The sequence below is a fragment of the Mytilus edulis genome, chromosome 7 (assembly GCF_963676685.1).
Source record: "Mytilus edulis chromosome 7, xbMytEdul2.2, whole genome shotgun sequence".
NCBI lineage: Eukaryota > Metazoa > Mollusca > Bivalvia > Mytilida > Mytilidae > Mytilus > Mytilus edulis.
In genome coordinates, this window is record NC_092350.1 from 30,455,239 (window position 1) to 30,469,555 (window position 14,317).

At 33.0% G+C, this 14,317-nt stretch overlaps 1 protein-coding gene across 1 annotated transcript; it reads left to right on the forward strand.

The window, feature by feature from the left end:
* The first annotated feature begins 4,481 nt into the window (after positions 1-4,481).
* LOC139482848 (fatty acid-binding protein 1-like) lies at positions 4,482-12,941 on the forward strand. The gene is made up of 4 exons (XM_071266889.1): positions 4,482-4,982; positions 10,024-10,199; positions 11,788-11,901; positions 12,682-12,941. Exons 1-4 carry the CDS (start codon positions 4,907-4,909, stop codon positions 12,733-12,735), a joined length of 420 nt encoding a protein of 139 aa, XP_071122990.1. The 5' UTR covers positions 4,482-4,906; the 3' UTR covers positions 12,736-12,941.
* The last annotated feature ends 1,376 nt before the right edge of the window (positions 12,942-14,317 follow it).

Here is a 14,317-nt window from a genome sequence, read left to right on the forward strand (position 1 = left end):
AAAAATCAACACATATAATTAATGACATATAAAATATATTTTGCTGATATTTCAAAATTTTGATAAAAGATGTTTGTATCATTAGAAGAACAAATATTATGACCAGACATTGTTCAAAGGCATTCAGCCTATTGTCATAATCCAACCTTCTTACAATAATACTTTATGTAGAAAAAAAAATATGCATGTACGAACAATATAATTTTCTGACAGATTTTGCTGATATATTAAGCAACATTATGGTGTTTTGTGATATTCCAAACCATAAACCATTTTTTAAATAATAACTCTCATTCTTTTTTAGACAATGGTTCTTGACAATGGAACTGAAATGACAGCTGAGATGACAAGATCCTGAGATAAAAACTATATTTATGAGCATCTCTGATATTGTGACTATTCTTCAGTTATATGTTTATTTCAATACTGTTAAATGTCAACCTGTTTCCAACGTCGTTGTTCGGATTTTTGTTATCTATGTATCTGTACGATAAGAAATTCAAAAATAGATCAAATATGTCGTAACTGAAAAAACAAATGATCTAAAACAACAAACCAGTATCATTATTTTGTAATTCGTTTCGAATTTAGATTATAAATTGTTTACATCTTGCAAAAAATTAAACGTGTCGATAAAAAGTAAACATATGCATGCTTAAGTGGAAATGCCGATAACATTTGTTGTGCGGGGTATATAAATACTGAGGTCGGAACTTAGGTGTTAAATTCGATGCTTCGTGAGGCCGAGTGTCGCGCTGTGTTGCACGTTACCGAACCTTTTAGGTGGCACGGTAGTATTTTCATTCCAGAATTTAGCTTGCTCTTTTTTGTACCCTACCTAAGTCAGTGTATCTGAACAGTGTGATTGGACAAACAATACAGTATCAACTAAACATACTTTCCCAGACTGAGGGATGAATCGGGTGTAGAAAAATATGAAATAATTTTACATACAGATGAAAATGTATTTTTGGGATTTTTTTTATTTTGTATTCACTGCACGATAAAAGACCTAAAAGCACTAGTGGCCTTAGGTTTTTAAAAATAGCAAAAAAAGTAAACGGTCATGATACCCATTCAAATTCATTTCTGAATAGTAAAATGAAAGTACTTCAGTTAACTGTGAATGTAGAATTTTTCGCAGTGTTAGAAATGGATGAAAATTCTAAAAAGGCTATCATTATTCCCTATGGGCCAGGAAATACTACCGTGCCCCCTTTACAGAATTATCTGAAGGGTACATAGGTGTCATGATTCAGAATTTCGCCTCATATCAACGTATCAGTCAAAACAACACAGAGAGCAGAAAACAAATAAGACACAAAGAAAGAACAAGGAGAATAATGAAGAAACGAAGAGACTAATAATTTAAAACTATTAAATATTATACATTTAGTTAAAAAATTAACAGGGACATACTTTTGTTCTTGTTTCTGTCCCTTAACTAAAACTAGAAGTTCTAACGCCTGTGTCGCTCACCTTGGTTTATGTGCATATTCAACAAATTACATTCTATGGTAGTGTAGACGAGAATAGAATTCATGACAAAAATTTGTTATCTTAATCTGTTTAGTTTTTCTCTATCTACTTTAGTTTTTGCTCAAAACAAAAAAAGAGGGTACAAAAGTTCTTATGTAAGGGTCTGGGAAATCACTCCTAATGCAGTGACAGCCTACTACATTTTTGAACCTATATCAGCAAAATGTGACTTGATATCAGCTATTGCCTTGCTGACCCAGTCCTTTTTATTATTAAAAAGGGTCTATGTAACTATTTTATTTTTTTATCATATAAAGGCTAGACACCAAACAAATTATAAAATTCTTCATTAAAGGGCAATTACTCCGAGGAGCTGTCAGACGATTTCCTCTATACTGTCTTAATTGTAGATCTGGTTTTAGCTGATCATTCATGCTTATATAAATGTCTATCTATCTGCTATAAATGTTAAGATATAAGGCAAAATGCAACAAAAATGGTTAAAATCATCATCTAAGGGCAATCACTCTAATTAGGAGTCAGCTGACGATTTTGACAATGCGCACTTATTTGTAGAACGTTTTTGCAATTTAATGTTCCTCTGAATCTTTTATAGTTTTAAAGATAATAGGCATAATGAAAAAAAGTGGTAAAATTTGTCATTTTAGGGCATTAATTCCTTTAAGAAGTCATCTGATAAATTTGACAAATATAGACAATTGGTCAGTTGGAAGGCGGGGTCACAGGGCACGTGATTCTCCAATAATTTTTGTGGCAAAGTTTGGTTTAATTTGGCCCAGTAAATTCAGAGAAGATTTTTGTAAAAATGGACGGACGACGACGACGGACGACTTATGCCAATAAACTCATCATAGAAACCAAGGTTTAAATTTGGTATTTACGCCAGGCGCACTTTTCGTCTACAAAAAACTCATCAGTGATGCCCGAATCAAAACAAGATAAAAAGGCCAAATATAGTAACTAACGAGCATTGAGGACCAAACATATGATGAGAAAAGCTCATTTGGCCCGCTATAATTAATGCACTGTATGCCGTACCTGTTTGTATTAAACGTGCGAAAATAGAAAGGTTTACGTAGGAAACAGTCTTAAATGTGACATCTTACAAAAATGTAGAACAAAGACATTAAAAATTAAGACATATGCTATTTTTTAATATGGATTTGGTACAAACCGATTTCAGTTTCTGTTGATGTTTCATAAATATAGATAAGCACAAGCCCAAATATTAACAAAAACAAGTATAATGGTCGGAAACTCCAAAACAGAATGAGTCCAAGAACACTGATAGCGCAAACATCTTCTCCAAGAGACCAATCGTTATAGTTCTACATCATCTATATATAGACGCTTATATCAGATAACACCCACACCTTTTATTGAAGTTCTTTGCTATTACAGTGGAATCCTATCGAGAACTGTTCGGAGTGAACAGGTTATTTGTCTACGGAACTAGGATTACTTAGTATGCCGTCCTGTTATCATTTATTTACCACAGAATGTCATTAAATGTCATCAATCATCATATATTCGGATACAGTGTACATTCCCTAATTGAAATTATTGATCGGCTGTTAGATAGTTTTGATGTATTATTATGATCTTTTAAATAATGCACTGCTTCACATTTATGTTAGAAATATCTAAATGAAATGTGAGAGTCTTTAATTTTGTTTCTGCTTAATGAAATCATAAGAGATTATGTGGTAAAAGGAGGAAATTTGTTTTATCAAATATAACAAATATGAAAATGTCAAGGTTGTTATTTTTAATAAGTTGGCAAATGAAACTCAGTCTCTTCTCTGAGAGATTCAAATTAGTTTTTGTTTAATAGCAAATTGACAACGCCATGGCTAAAAAAAAAGACAAACAGACAAATAATAGTACAGAAGACACAACATAGAAAATTAAAGACTAAGCAACACGAACCCCGCCAAAATCTGGGGGTGATCTCAGGCATTACCGACCGTGCAAGGGCTGTATATTTGTTTTCCATAACGGTCAACAAACTCGTGATGGCGTCCTTAAAATTAAAGAAAGGATGATTTCAACTTCACCATTTAGAACTCTTGGTTTAATAGCTTCCTTGTGAGCAGCAATCCTCTATCAAGGGAATCATGATAGGAAATACAAGCCCAAGGATATCTTATCAATTGGGATATATATACTCCGTATGCAGGCGCTGTTGAAATGCTGCTACATAGAAATGCAAAGTTCAAAATTGAGAAGCTGCAATCATCTCTTTTGTCGTAAAGTTTTATTTTCAACCGACCCGTAGTAAGTCAAGATATGAGGCAGACTTAACTATATCTGTAGTATCCTTTATCTTTAGTTCGATTGGATAGGTTCGTTCAACATAGACACCAAATTTTGTATTATTTAGTAAGAAAACGTCATCTATATAGATGATTGTATTGTTAAAGTGTATTGCTAACTTCTTTTTCTTCTTCCTAACAAGTTCCTGTAAAGAAACAAGTCAGCAAGAAGAGGGCAAAATTGGTTCACATTGGAATTCCGACAGTCTGTTGAAAAACACTTACTCCAAACGTAACAAATATGTTGTCAATCAAGAAATCAAGCATCTTGATAATGTCAGTTTCAGAAATTTTTGTTTGAATCAGAATGATTTTTTACAAAGTATGATTTATCCCTCCCCAAAACAAGATACTTGGTATCATAATATAGGACCTATGTACTTATGTTGAAATGTAACACCACTGTTCCAAGAAAGGGTATGGAAGGGGCCGTTATATTTTTCTTTTGTGAAACAGAATTCTGTAATTCAGTAGTTGCCGTTTGTTGCTATATATCACAAAATTGAAAATGGAAATGGAAATGGACAACAATCCGATTAACAAAATGAGAAAGAGCAGATAATAGCCAAAAACCGCCAATCATATTTAATTTAGTTTTTCATTCATTATTTTGTACAGAAATTAGGTTAGTTTTCTCGATTGAATTGTTTTACAATTATCATTTAGAGGCCTTTAACAGCTGACTATGTGGTATGGGTAGTGTGCATTGGTGAAGACAGTACGATGATCTATAATTGTTAGTTTGTTTGAGAAACGATGATTTAAGCAAAAACCACTCTAAAAGTATTAACTTTGAGAAATTAACAAGACAATTATATGTGTATTTATCATTTAAATGCAATAAACAGCCTTTTGAATGAAAAGAAGTTAATTAATGACAGAGAAAAGGAAGAAAACAAACATAAGTAGCAGACAAGATCAATAACTGTGGAATATCATAACATCCAATCAGCTAAATATTTACATTCAATAATGAGTTACATTTCTATATACTTCAAGCATATTGGTTGCAGTGGATATAACAAAGAGAATACAGGTTTTAATATCATTGTAAATCGCAACATTCTAACTTTTCGTTTGATCGAATTATAATGACTCAGTTCATAGGAAAATGGACAGGAGACGGAGATTCATATACAAATTATGAAGAATTTGCCAAAGCATCAGGTAAGAACTTTTTTAATATAGCTTTATTTTTTTTTATATATTTGGTAGAATTTGCATATAGAACAATTCATCCTCTGTTGTATGATAAACTCATCATAGATACCTGGATTGAAATTTTGTATTTGCACCACACGTGCATTTCGTCTACAAAACATTCATCAGTGACGCTCGAATCTATTTATATATAATATATAAATAGGCTAATACAAGTGCTGGGATACTGACTGTGTTTAATAAGTCAAATTATTTTTACAGCACTGACAATAATGATTAAACCCCCAACACATTGTTATGGGTCTATCATAAGTTAGGAGCATGTAATTGAATTATTGTTGTTCAGGATTGTCTGTCATAAGTTTTTCTTTTTATTGTGTTACAGAAATAAGGCCGATGTTGGTTTTTTTTTTTTCATGTCTATACAACTATACAGTATGGGTTTCGCTCATGTTTAAGGTTATACGGTAATCTTTAGTTGTTCACATCAACATCATTTGGACTTTGACGGTATTTATTATTCGTGTGTATTTCTGTCCTATATCTTCTCCCATTTATTTGCATTGAAGTCCTGTGATGTAATGTTGTCATTTTAAGGTTATAGTTAACATTGCCATAAAAGCGGGAGGTTTTGCATGCAACAAAACCAGGTTCAATCCACTATTTTTTTCTTAAAATGTCCTGTACCAAGTCAGAAAAATGGCCCTTGTTATATTATAGTTCGTTTCTGTGTGTGTTACATTTTAATGGCGTGTTTCTGTTGTGTCGTAGTTCTCCTCTTATTTTTGATGTGTTTTCCTCAGTTTTAGTTTGTAACCCGGATTTTTTTTATATCCTCAATCGATTTATGAATTTCGAACAGAGTTATACTAATGTTGCCTTATTTATATCGTTGGTTATCAGATCACATCACTTTATCTTTATAGCAACGGAACTATCAATCCATCTAGATATTATACAATGAATGTCTTTAATTGAGATTAAATACGTTTATATCATAGCATTTTATGCACATTGTTATCGTCAAATATTAGCCGCGGGGTACTATGGATTCGTTTATTTTCGTTGTTACCAATTTTCGTGAATAAAGAGTTACTTGCAATGTTCGTGGATATTTAATTTCGTGGTTTTGCGGAAGACTGCATACAATCCTATATAAAATATGTCATTCGTTGATCATTTAATTTCGTGGTTTATTTTTTTGACTGGTAAGAAAAGCAAACGAGCCAAACAGCTCGCAATAATTATGTTGAGCTAGATTTGCACTTAATTTTGTAATTTCATATTTGTTACATTAACCAACAAGATAAATTAACAACAGCTATAAATATAACGAAACATTGCACTCAAAGAAAAGTTCATCGTCTGGATTGAACGGAGATAATTGCATTTTAATACTTTATGTATTTCATATTAAAATTCTGCAAACACTACCGACTTCTTTTATTTTTTAATCGGATTGTATTAAGTCATTTGACGATTCACAGCGTAAAACCAGACCCTCCTTTTTCTTCTTTTTTTTTTCTAAACAAGAAATTTCAAGTAAATTACAGTCTTGTCATATGTTACAGTTTTTCAACAAACTGCAATTTAAGACGATAAAACATAAATTTTTTCCTAATTTTCAGATTGCAATCGATATGTGATTTTTATATTATTTTTTAAAACCTTTCCTACGAGAAGAAAAGGTTTAAAAGAGATAATCAAACTCACCAGTCGAGAGAGAAATGACAATTCCAGGGTAAAAAAACGAAAAACGACCAAAAAGACAAACAATTATTATAGTATAATACACACAACATAGCAAACTAGACGAACTCCTACAAAATCCGAGTGTGATCTCACCTGGTGCTCCGGAAAAGTAAGCAGATACGAAATATACCTACCTGCCTACCTACCTACCTACCTACCTACCTACCTACCTACCTACCTAGTACTTATTATGCCAGGAGGCACATAGGGCAAGGACTAGATCTTTCCACTCATCTCTGTTCTGTGCTTTCATTTCTACTTCGTCCTAGCTGATTCCATGTTCTCTCATTTCAGCTTCAACTGTTCTTCTCCAAGTTGTTTTTTGGCGTCCTTTCTTTCTTTACCCCTCGGGTATCCATCTTAGGGCGGCTCTGGTCAAGTCCTCCGCTGGTCTTCTAAGAACATGGCCAATCCATCTCCATCTTTTTTGCTTCAATAAAGTCTCTATGTTGTTAGAACCTGTTGTTTCATGGAGGTATTTGTTGGTGATCTTACGCAGACAAAATATCCTTAAGATCTTTCTATGGCAACCGTTTTAAAAATTGAAGAGCTTGTCAATGTCTTTTTTGTCATTCTCAAACATTCTGCCCCATATAGAAGCACTGCTAATACACAACTGTTATAAAGTCTAAGTTTGGTGTTCTTACAGATGTTGCTTGACTTCCAGACATATGTGACTTAGTTTTAAGAATGCATTTCTTGCTTTTCCTATTCTGGCTCTGATGTCTTTGTCTGCTCCTCCTTCAGATGTAACTATGCTGCCCAAGTAGGTGAAAGATGAAGAGCAATCTAGGGATGTCCATTTAAATCTATTACAGGGGGCTCTGAGGTGTTAAAAGGTATGAGTTCTGATTTCTTGATGTTGATAATTCAATCCAATCATACTTGCATTCTTTTATAACTTAGTAGTATTGCATGTGTGTTTCTAGATGTGGCAATAAATGCAGATCATCTGCAAAGTCCAGATCTTCTAGGTAGTTAAATAGAGTCCACCTGATGCCTGTGTTGTTACTGCTGATTGTGGATTTCATTACCCAATCAACAACTGTTATGAATAGAAGGGAAGACATAATATAGCCTTGTCTAACTCCCAATTTTACTTATCATTTCCTGGGGCTTTATCATTTTTAAGGCTCATTACTGCTCTAATAATCTCTGATCTTGATGGAATTTCTATGTTTACTTCAAGGTCGTTTTCTACTATGGGTTTGTTTGCTGTTGTTTCTGGCTCTGGCCTATTTAATACTTCTTTGAAATGTCCATTCCATCTACTCTCTTGTTCTCTTTCAGATGTTATTAGATAACCCTGTTTGTCTTTTACTGGCATGTTGGTGTTTCTTTTGTGGCCACAAAGTTTCCATGTATTTTAATATGATACAGGTCGCCCATTCTTTACTCTGAATCAGCTTTTTCAGCCTCTAGAGTCATTCCTTCTATGAAATCTTTTTTTATCTTTTCTTGTGCGCTCTTAACTTCCTTATTACAGTTGGAGTATTGACCCATTAGTCTATCTTTTAGTCTATCAGAGTGAGTGGTGCAGATCTTTTTCTTTAGCTCTTTCTTGTTGTCAATCAGTGTCCATGTCTCTTGTTTGATCCATTTTTTGTGCTTTTGGCGGTTGAAACCCAAGATTTTTTCACTGGTCTTTAAAACAGATATTCTACTTCGTCAATCTTCATTCACTTATACCTAGTATGTGCAGCTTGTTTTCCTTATTTCTCTCAAGTGGTACAGGAGAGTTTGTGGATTCAAAAGTGGGTCTGATGGACAAACTGACTAGACTCGCTCATGGACACTTTATATGACTACTTTAAAAAGCCGGGAGGGAGTATAGTAGGCCGTTTACTTTTAAACATCAAAATCTGATTTCAACAATACACCTCATAGCTAATTAGAAATCTGCGCGGGTTGACCTTAGAATCTATGCCCCTTGAACGATTGACATCATACAACAATAACTTTTCCAATGTGGTATTTGATATTTTGTATTATGATGTCCAATTTTTTTTTGCTACAATATTTGCTTCTGAACAAATATCAATCAATTCAGTCTTAAACCTTTGTCTCAAATATAACTGACAAACATTTTCTTGATAGTTTCCATTTAATTCAACACTTAAATATATACATAGGAATGATGTAGTGCTCATATATATATATATATATTGTATAGACATCAGTCTAGTGTTGATGACTGGTTGTAATGTCTGGTTGAAGTCCTTTGGTTATTTGTGTTGTTAGGTTGCTGTTAGGTCTCATAAACGTTTACCCCACGTCTCCTTTCACTTTGGCTTCCCGTCTCGTACATGGTACAGACATTACAAAAGATCCGAAATATAACAATTGATTATTTCCCTGGAAGTATGAATTATACATGCACATTTAATTTTTCATTTTAGATCGATAGATACGGTAGCTAGCAGTTTTAAATGCATATACATTTTTTTAAATGACCTTCAAATACGTTAATTTAAAAATTTTGATGTGTTCTAGTAAACATCGCTATTTTAGACACTTAAAATACGATATTCTCAGAAGCATGCCTCCAACAACAATCTCCTTTGCTCTTCCGACGTCTGACTTTACTCTGGTGACATCAGCATTAGTTTTTGCAAGAACGTTTACAACACCTAATTTTAGCTGAAAAAATAGCGATAAGTTATATTGAAACACCTAAATTATTTCGTTTTGTTTATAAAAAAAATCCACCAAATTAGCAATGTCCTGTTTTAATCTAGCCAACTTCGTCATGTCTTTACTTTAAGAGAAATTCGTTAAAGTGTGAAAACGATGCATTCAGTACTAAAGGTGGTACATGTTAGTATCTTTGACAATTTTTTAACTGTGTCAAACAAAGCTATAATGTAACTAAAATAAGCAAGCTAAATGTTAAATCTCAATTGATTGTACAAAACGTAGTTTAAGAAGTGGTGAAAGTTTGTTTACATTCTGGACCTTTGGTATTCTAAGAATAATTAGCATTTTTTTTTTATATCAAAAGGACTTGACAACTAACATTTTCAAACCTTAATCCATCGGCATCACAAAAGATTGATTTTTAAAGATTTTTGCGGCTAAGAGAGAGTGAAACTAGACATTAAAAGAAAAAGAAGATTTTTATTAAGCAATCGAAACGGAAATCATTTCTTTTGCTTTTCACAATATTGTTACAATTGTTGCTATCAATCAAATACTAGAGAAGCAGAACAACTGGATATTTTCCAGATTATAGATATTCAAAGATACTTAGTTTCTACGTCGACTTAGACATTACATGCACACGTCATCGTTGTAGGTGTCTCTGAAGAATTGATTGAGAAATTCAGAAATGCTAAGAGCACACTGGAATTTAAACAAGATGGAGAGTACTGGATGTGTGAAGCATCTAGTGACGTAACACCAAGCAAATGTTATAAATTCAAGTCGGGTGAAGAAGTATCTACTACAGGACCTTTTGGGAAAGGTCTCAAGGTATATAAATTATACCGAAAAGGTTTGTATTTAGACAAAATAATGTCGTATAATTATATATTGCTATTGCTATTTTACGATTTTTTTTACTTTAGTCTTACTGACTGATTATTTCCTTTCTTTGCACAGTAGAGGGATACTTATAGATTATCGTTCGGATGACCAATGAATGATAATCTGTTTATCGTTTTTTTACCAATGACGACGTTGTCAATTTCATGTCAATTTCTTTAGCAACGCCAAGGGCCTCCTTAGTTTCTAGCGATAGTTTTTCATCTCAAGCGAGTACCATGATATGAAAAATTATCACAAAAAAAAGTTCAAAGGAAAAATGCACAAAATAGCGATAAAAAAAATAATCGCTAGAAACTAAGGGTGCACGTGTCCGTTGTCAATGAAATCAACAACGTCGTCTTAGGTAAAAAAGCGATAAACAGATTACAGTTGGTCATTTCAGCTCGATTGCTTTTGAGATGTTGAGATGACCAACGATAATATTTAAGTTACGTCATAATTTCTCGCATCTCATATTTTAGATTTAACCCTCAATTCGACTCATAATGATTGAGAGTTTGCTTAATTGTTTACACACATATCATTAAATCCTGTACGTTTACCTGTAGGTGGATTGTGAGTATTCTTATAGATACATTATACATGTAACATAAAAAAGAAGATGTGGTATGATTGCCAATGAGACAACTATCCACAAAAGACCAAAATGACAGACATTAACAACTATAGGTCACCGTACGGCCTTCAACAATGAGCAAAGCCCATACCGCATAGTCATCTATAATAGCTATATATATAGGCCCCGATAAGACAATGTAAAACGATTCAAACGAGAAAACTAACGGCCTTATTTATGTAAATGAACGAAAAACAAATATGTAACACATAAACGAACGACAACCACTGAATTACAGGCTTGTTCATTCACGAATTCCCAAATACCCGTCTTTTACTTTTATTCATATGCTGTAGTATCATGCTACGCCGATGCAGTCATATTTATTCCTACTTAATGAATTTATTGCTACAAAATTTTATTACGCAAAGTAAATTAATATTAAAGGCATCCCAATGGTATATTGATAACATTATAAACATAAATAATTGAAAAGATGTATAACCACATTCGAAAACAATATGATGATTAATATTGTAAACCAGCTTATCGAGGGAGACATGCACTAAGGATGAAAAAGAGAAAATTTGTTAAAATTAAGAGAAAAAGAGTAAAACCCAAATGCTACATAAAACATGGGAAATTTGGACGCCTCATTCCCGAAGAATAAAAAAAAATCTCATTAAATTTATGTACAATGTACTCTAATTTAAATGATTTTAGTACACACACCACATTTTCGCTTCAATAAAGTTTTAACAAGTCAATAAAACAGTTACACGATTTTTTTGGATTTTTTTTAAAATTTCAGTTAAAATTTTCACATGTCAACATTACAAGAAAAATCTCACAGAACTTTATGCCTTCGCTAATTTACAGTTCTTCACAGAAAATGCATACACATTCAAGTTGTAAAAGGAGAAAAATTGAAATGTTAAAAACGTTTCTTTTATTTAGTTTACAATAACCATTGATTCTAATAGTAAAATGACGATGAAAGAACAAAGCGAACTAATGGGATGGAAAACAGTCAAAGTTGTGAGGGAAATAAAGGGAGATAAACTGGTCACTGTAAGTATATTTTTAATTATTAGTTAAATATAAGAAGATGTGGCATGAGTGCCAAAGAGATAAGGCTCCATCCAAGTGACAATTTGTAAAAGTAAACCATTATAGGTCAAAGTAAGGTTGTCGACACGGAGCCTTGGCTCACAACGATCAGCAAGCCAATAACATCCCCAAAATAACTAGTCAGTGTAAAACCATTCAAACGGGTATACATGTATTCAAGGTTGAGAATTACGTCAGGTTGAGGTCTGTTGTACTTTGTTTTATTTTATGTATACATGTACAATGTAACCAGGGGAAAAGAAGTGTTTGAAAAATTTGGAAAACGTTATAACACTGTAACAATTATTTTTTGATTATACATAAACACTCGGACACTGGTTAGAACCGTATCATCCTGACCATCAACTACATGTAGTTATTTTAAAACAGTTTTCTTTAAATGAAACACAATGGATTATCTTTGAAAGCTGAAACAAATTATTTATTTGCTAATATATTGCACTTACCATTTCCAATTGTTTTTGTTAGTTAGTTGAGTTTGAATCATAATTGTATCTTAAGTTCTGATTACAGTGTCTTTTTATTATTTGGAATTGTTAATCTGAGAAAAAGTTTGCTAACCTAAAAACTTTTAATTAAAAGAATGTGACTGTGTAATTTTATTGGCTATATAAAGAATATAGTTATTAACTGTCATTACAGCGGAGGAGGGTAATTTTTTGTATTCATTAATAAATTTAGATTAACATTTTTTTATAAGCAAATGTTTATTTCTTATAGACCATGGAACTAGAGAATGGTATACAGATGACTGCTGAGATGACGAAATGTTAAGATGACATTTTTATATGTAAAAACTTAGTAACGTAATAACGTTGATTCAAACAGTTCTGTTCAAACTGTCTTCGAGGTTGTGCATTGAAAATTCAAGTCATTTGAAAAATCAAACAACTGTTTTAACTGTGCCTGGCAGTTTTTCGTTGTTTTTAAAATATTTAATGTTAGATATTAATCTTAAAATAAAAAGATCTATACACAAGTTTCAGATAGTCATAGATAATCATACAATTATTTCTGCTTCTTTTGTATATGCTTATTTATAAATGTTAGTTGAGTAAACGTCAATGAGATAGCAAAACAACGACAAAAAATAATCAAAACGACACTTTGACGTCAACGTCCAATATATATCTCAGTTATCATGTAGGATATACTATTTTTACCTGTCCGACTGAATTCGTCTGGCGGGTGAAGACGATGGATGGACGGACGGTCCAGTGACACAATAACATGCATATTCAGAACGAGAACGTGTTAATGTGGTATACATAAACACCCGACTTTCAACTAGACCAACACGATGAGTCACATTTTTAACGTTCTACGTTCTCAGTTCGCAGGAAGCCATGTCATCATACCGGAAACAGTATTCTGACTTCGAGACGACCAGACTGTATTAGATTCTTAATTCTGCAAGCTTTAATATCAGAGAACAAGCAAGTTTTTTTGTTGTTGTTGTCACAAACGGAAGGTTAATTTTCATGAAAGCTAATTTAAGAAAATATGTTGGCATGCGCTTAGTTAATATATACTACAGCTATAGATTAGATGCATATGCAAATCTCGTTAATAAGACGTAGGTCACAAGGATCATAGGCACGATGATTGAAATAACACAGTGACAGCTTTTTATACGACCGCAAAACTAAAACAAATTAAGTCGTATATTGGTATCACGTTGTCGTCGTCCGAAGACACTTTGTTTCTGGACAATTTCTTTAGTTTAAGTGAATAGATCTTTATAAAAATTTAAACACGTCAAGGTTTGAAACCACAAAAGGAAGGTTGGGATTGATTGTGGGGGCTATGGTTTCAACAGTTTAGGAACAAGGGGCCCGAAAGGGGTCAAAATAAGTATTTTTCTAGTTTCCAGACAATAACTTGTGTGTAAGTTTATGGATCTTTCTGAAATTGCACCACAAGGTTCCATACCAAAAAAGTAGGTTGGGATTGATTATGTGGGTTACGACCCAAACTGTTTAGGAATTAGGGGCTAAAAAGGGGCAAATTAAAGAGCTGATTGCTCTGAGGTGGAAGAAGGTGAATAAAAGGTAACTTGAACTACCATAAAAGAAGCCCCACTAACCCAGCCTGCTTTGTTCCATTATCGTTATAACGTATTTTTTTTCTTCAAACAAGATTGTGTCATACGTACATGGATGTCCCATCCGCACAATCATTTTCTATGTTGAGTGGAACGTGAAAATTAAGTAAAATCTTGAATTTGGCAGTAAAATTAGAAAGATCATATCATAAGGAACACTTGAATGTGTACTAAGTTTCAAGTTGATTGGATTTCAACTTCATCAAAAACTACCTCGACCATAAACTTTAACCTGAGCAGGACGGACGGACT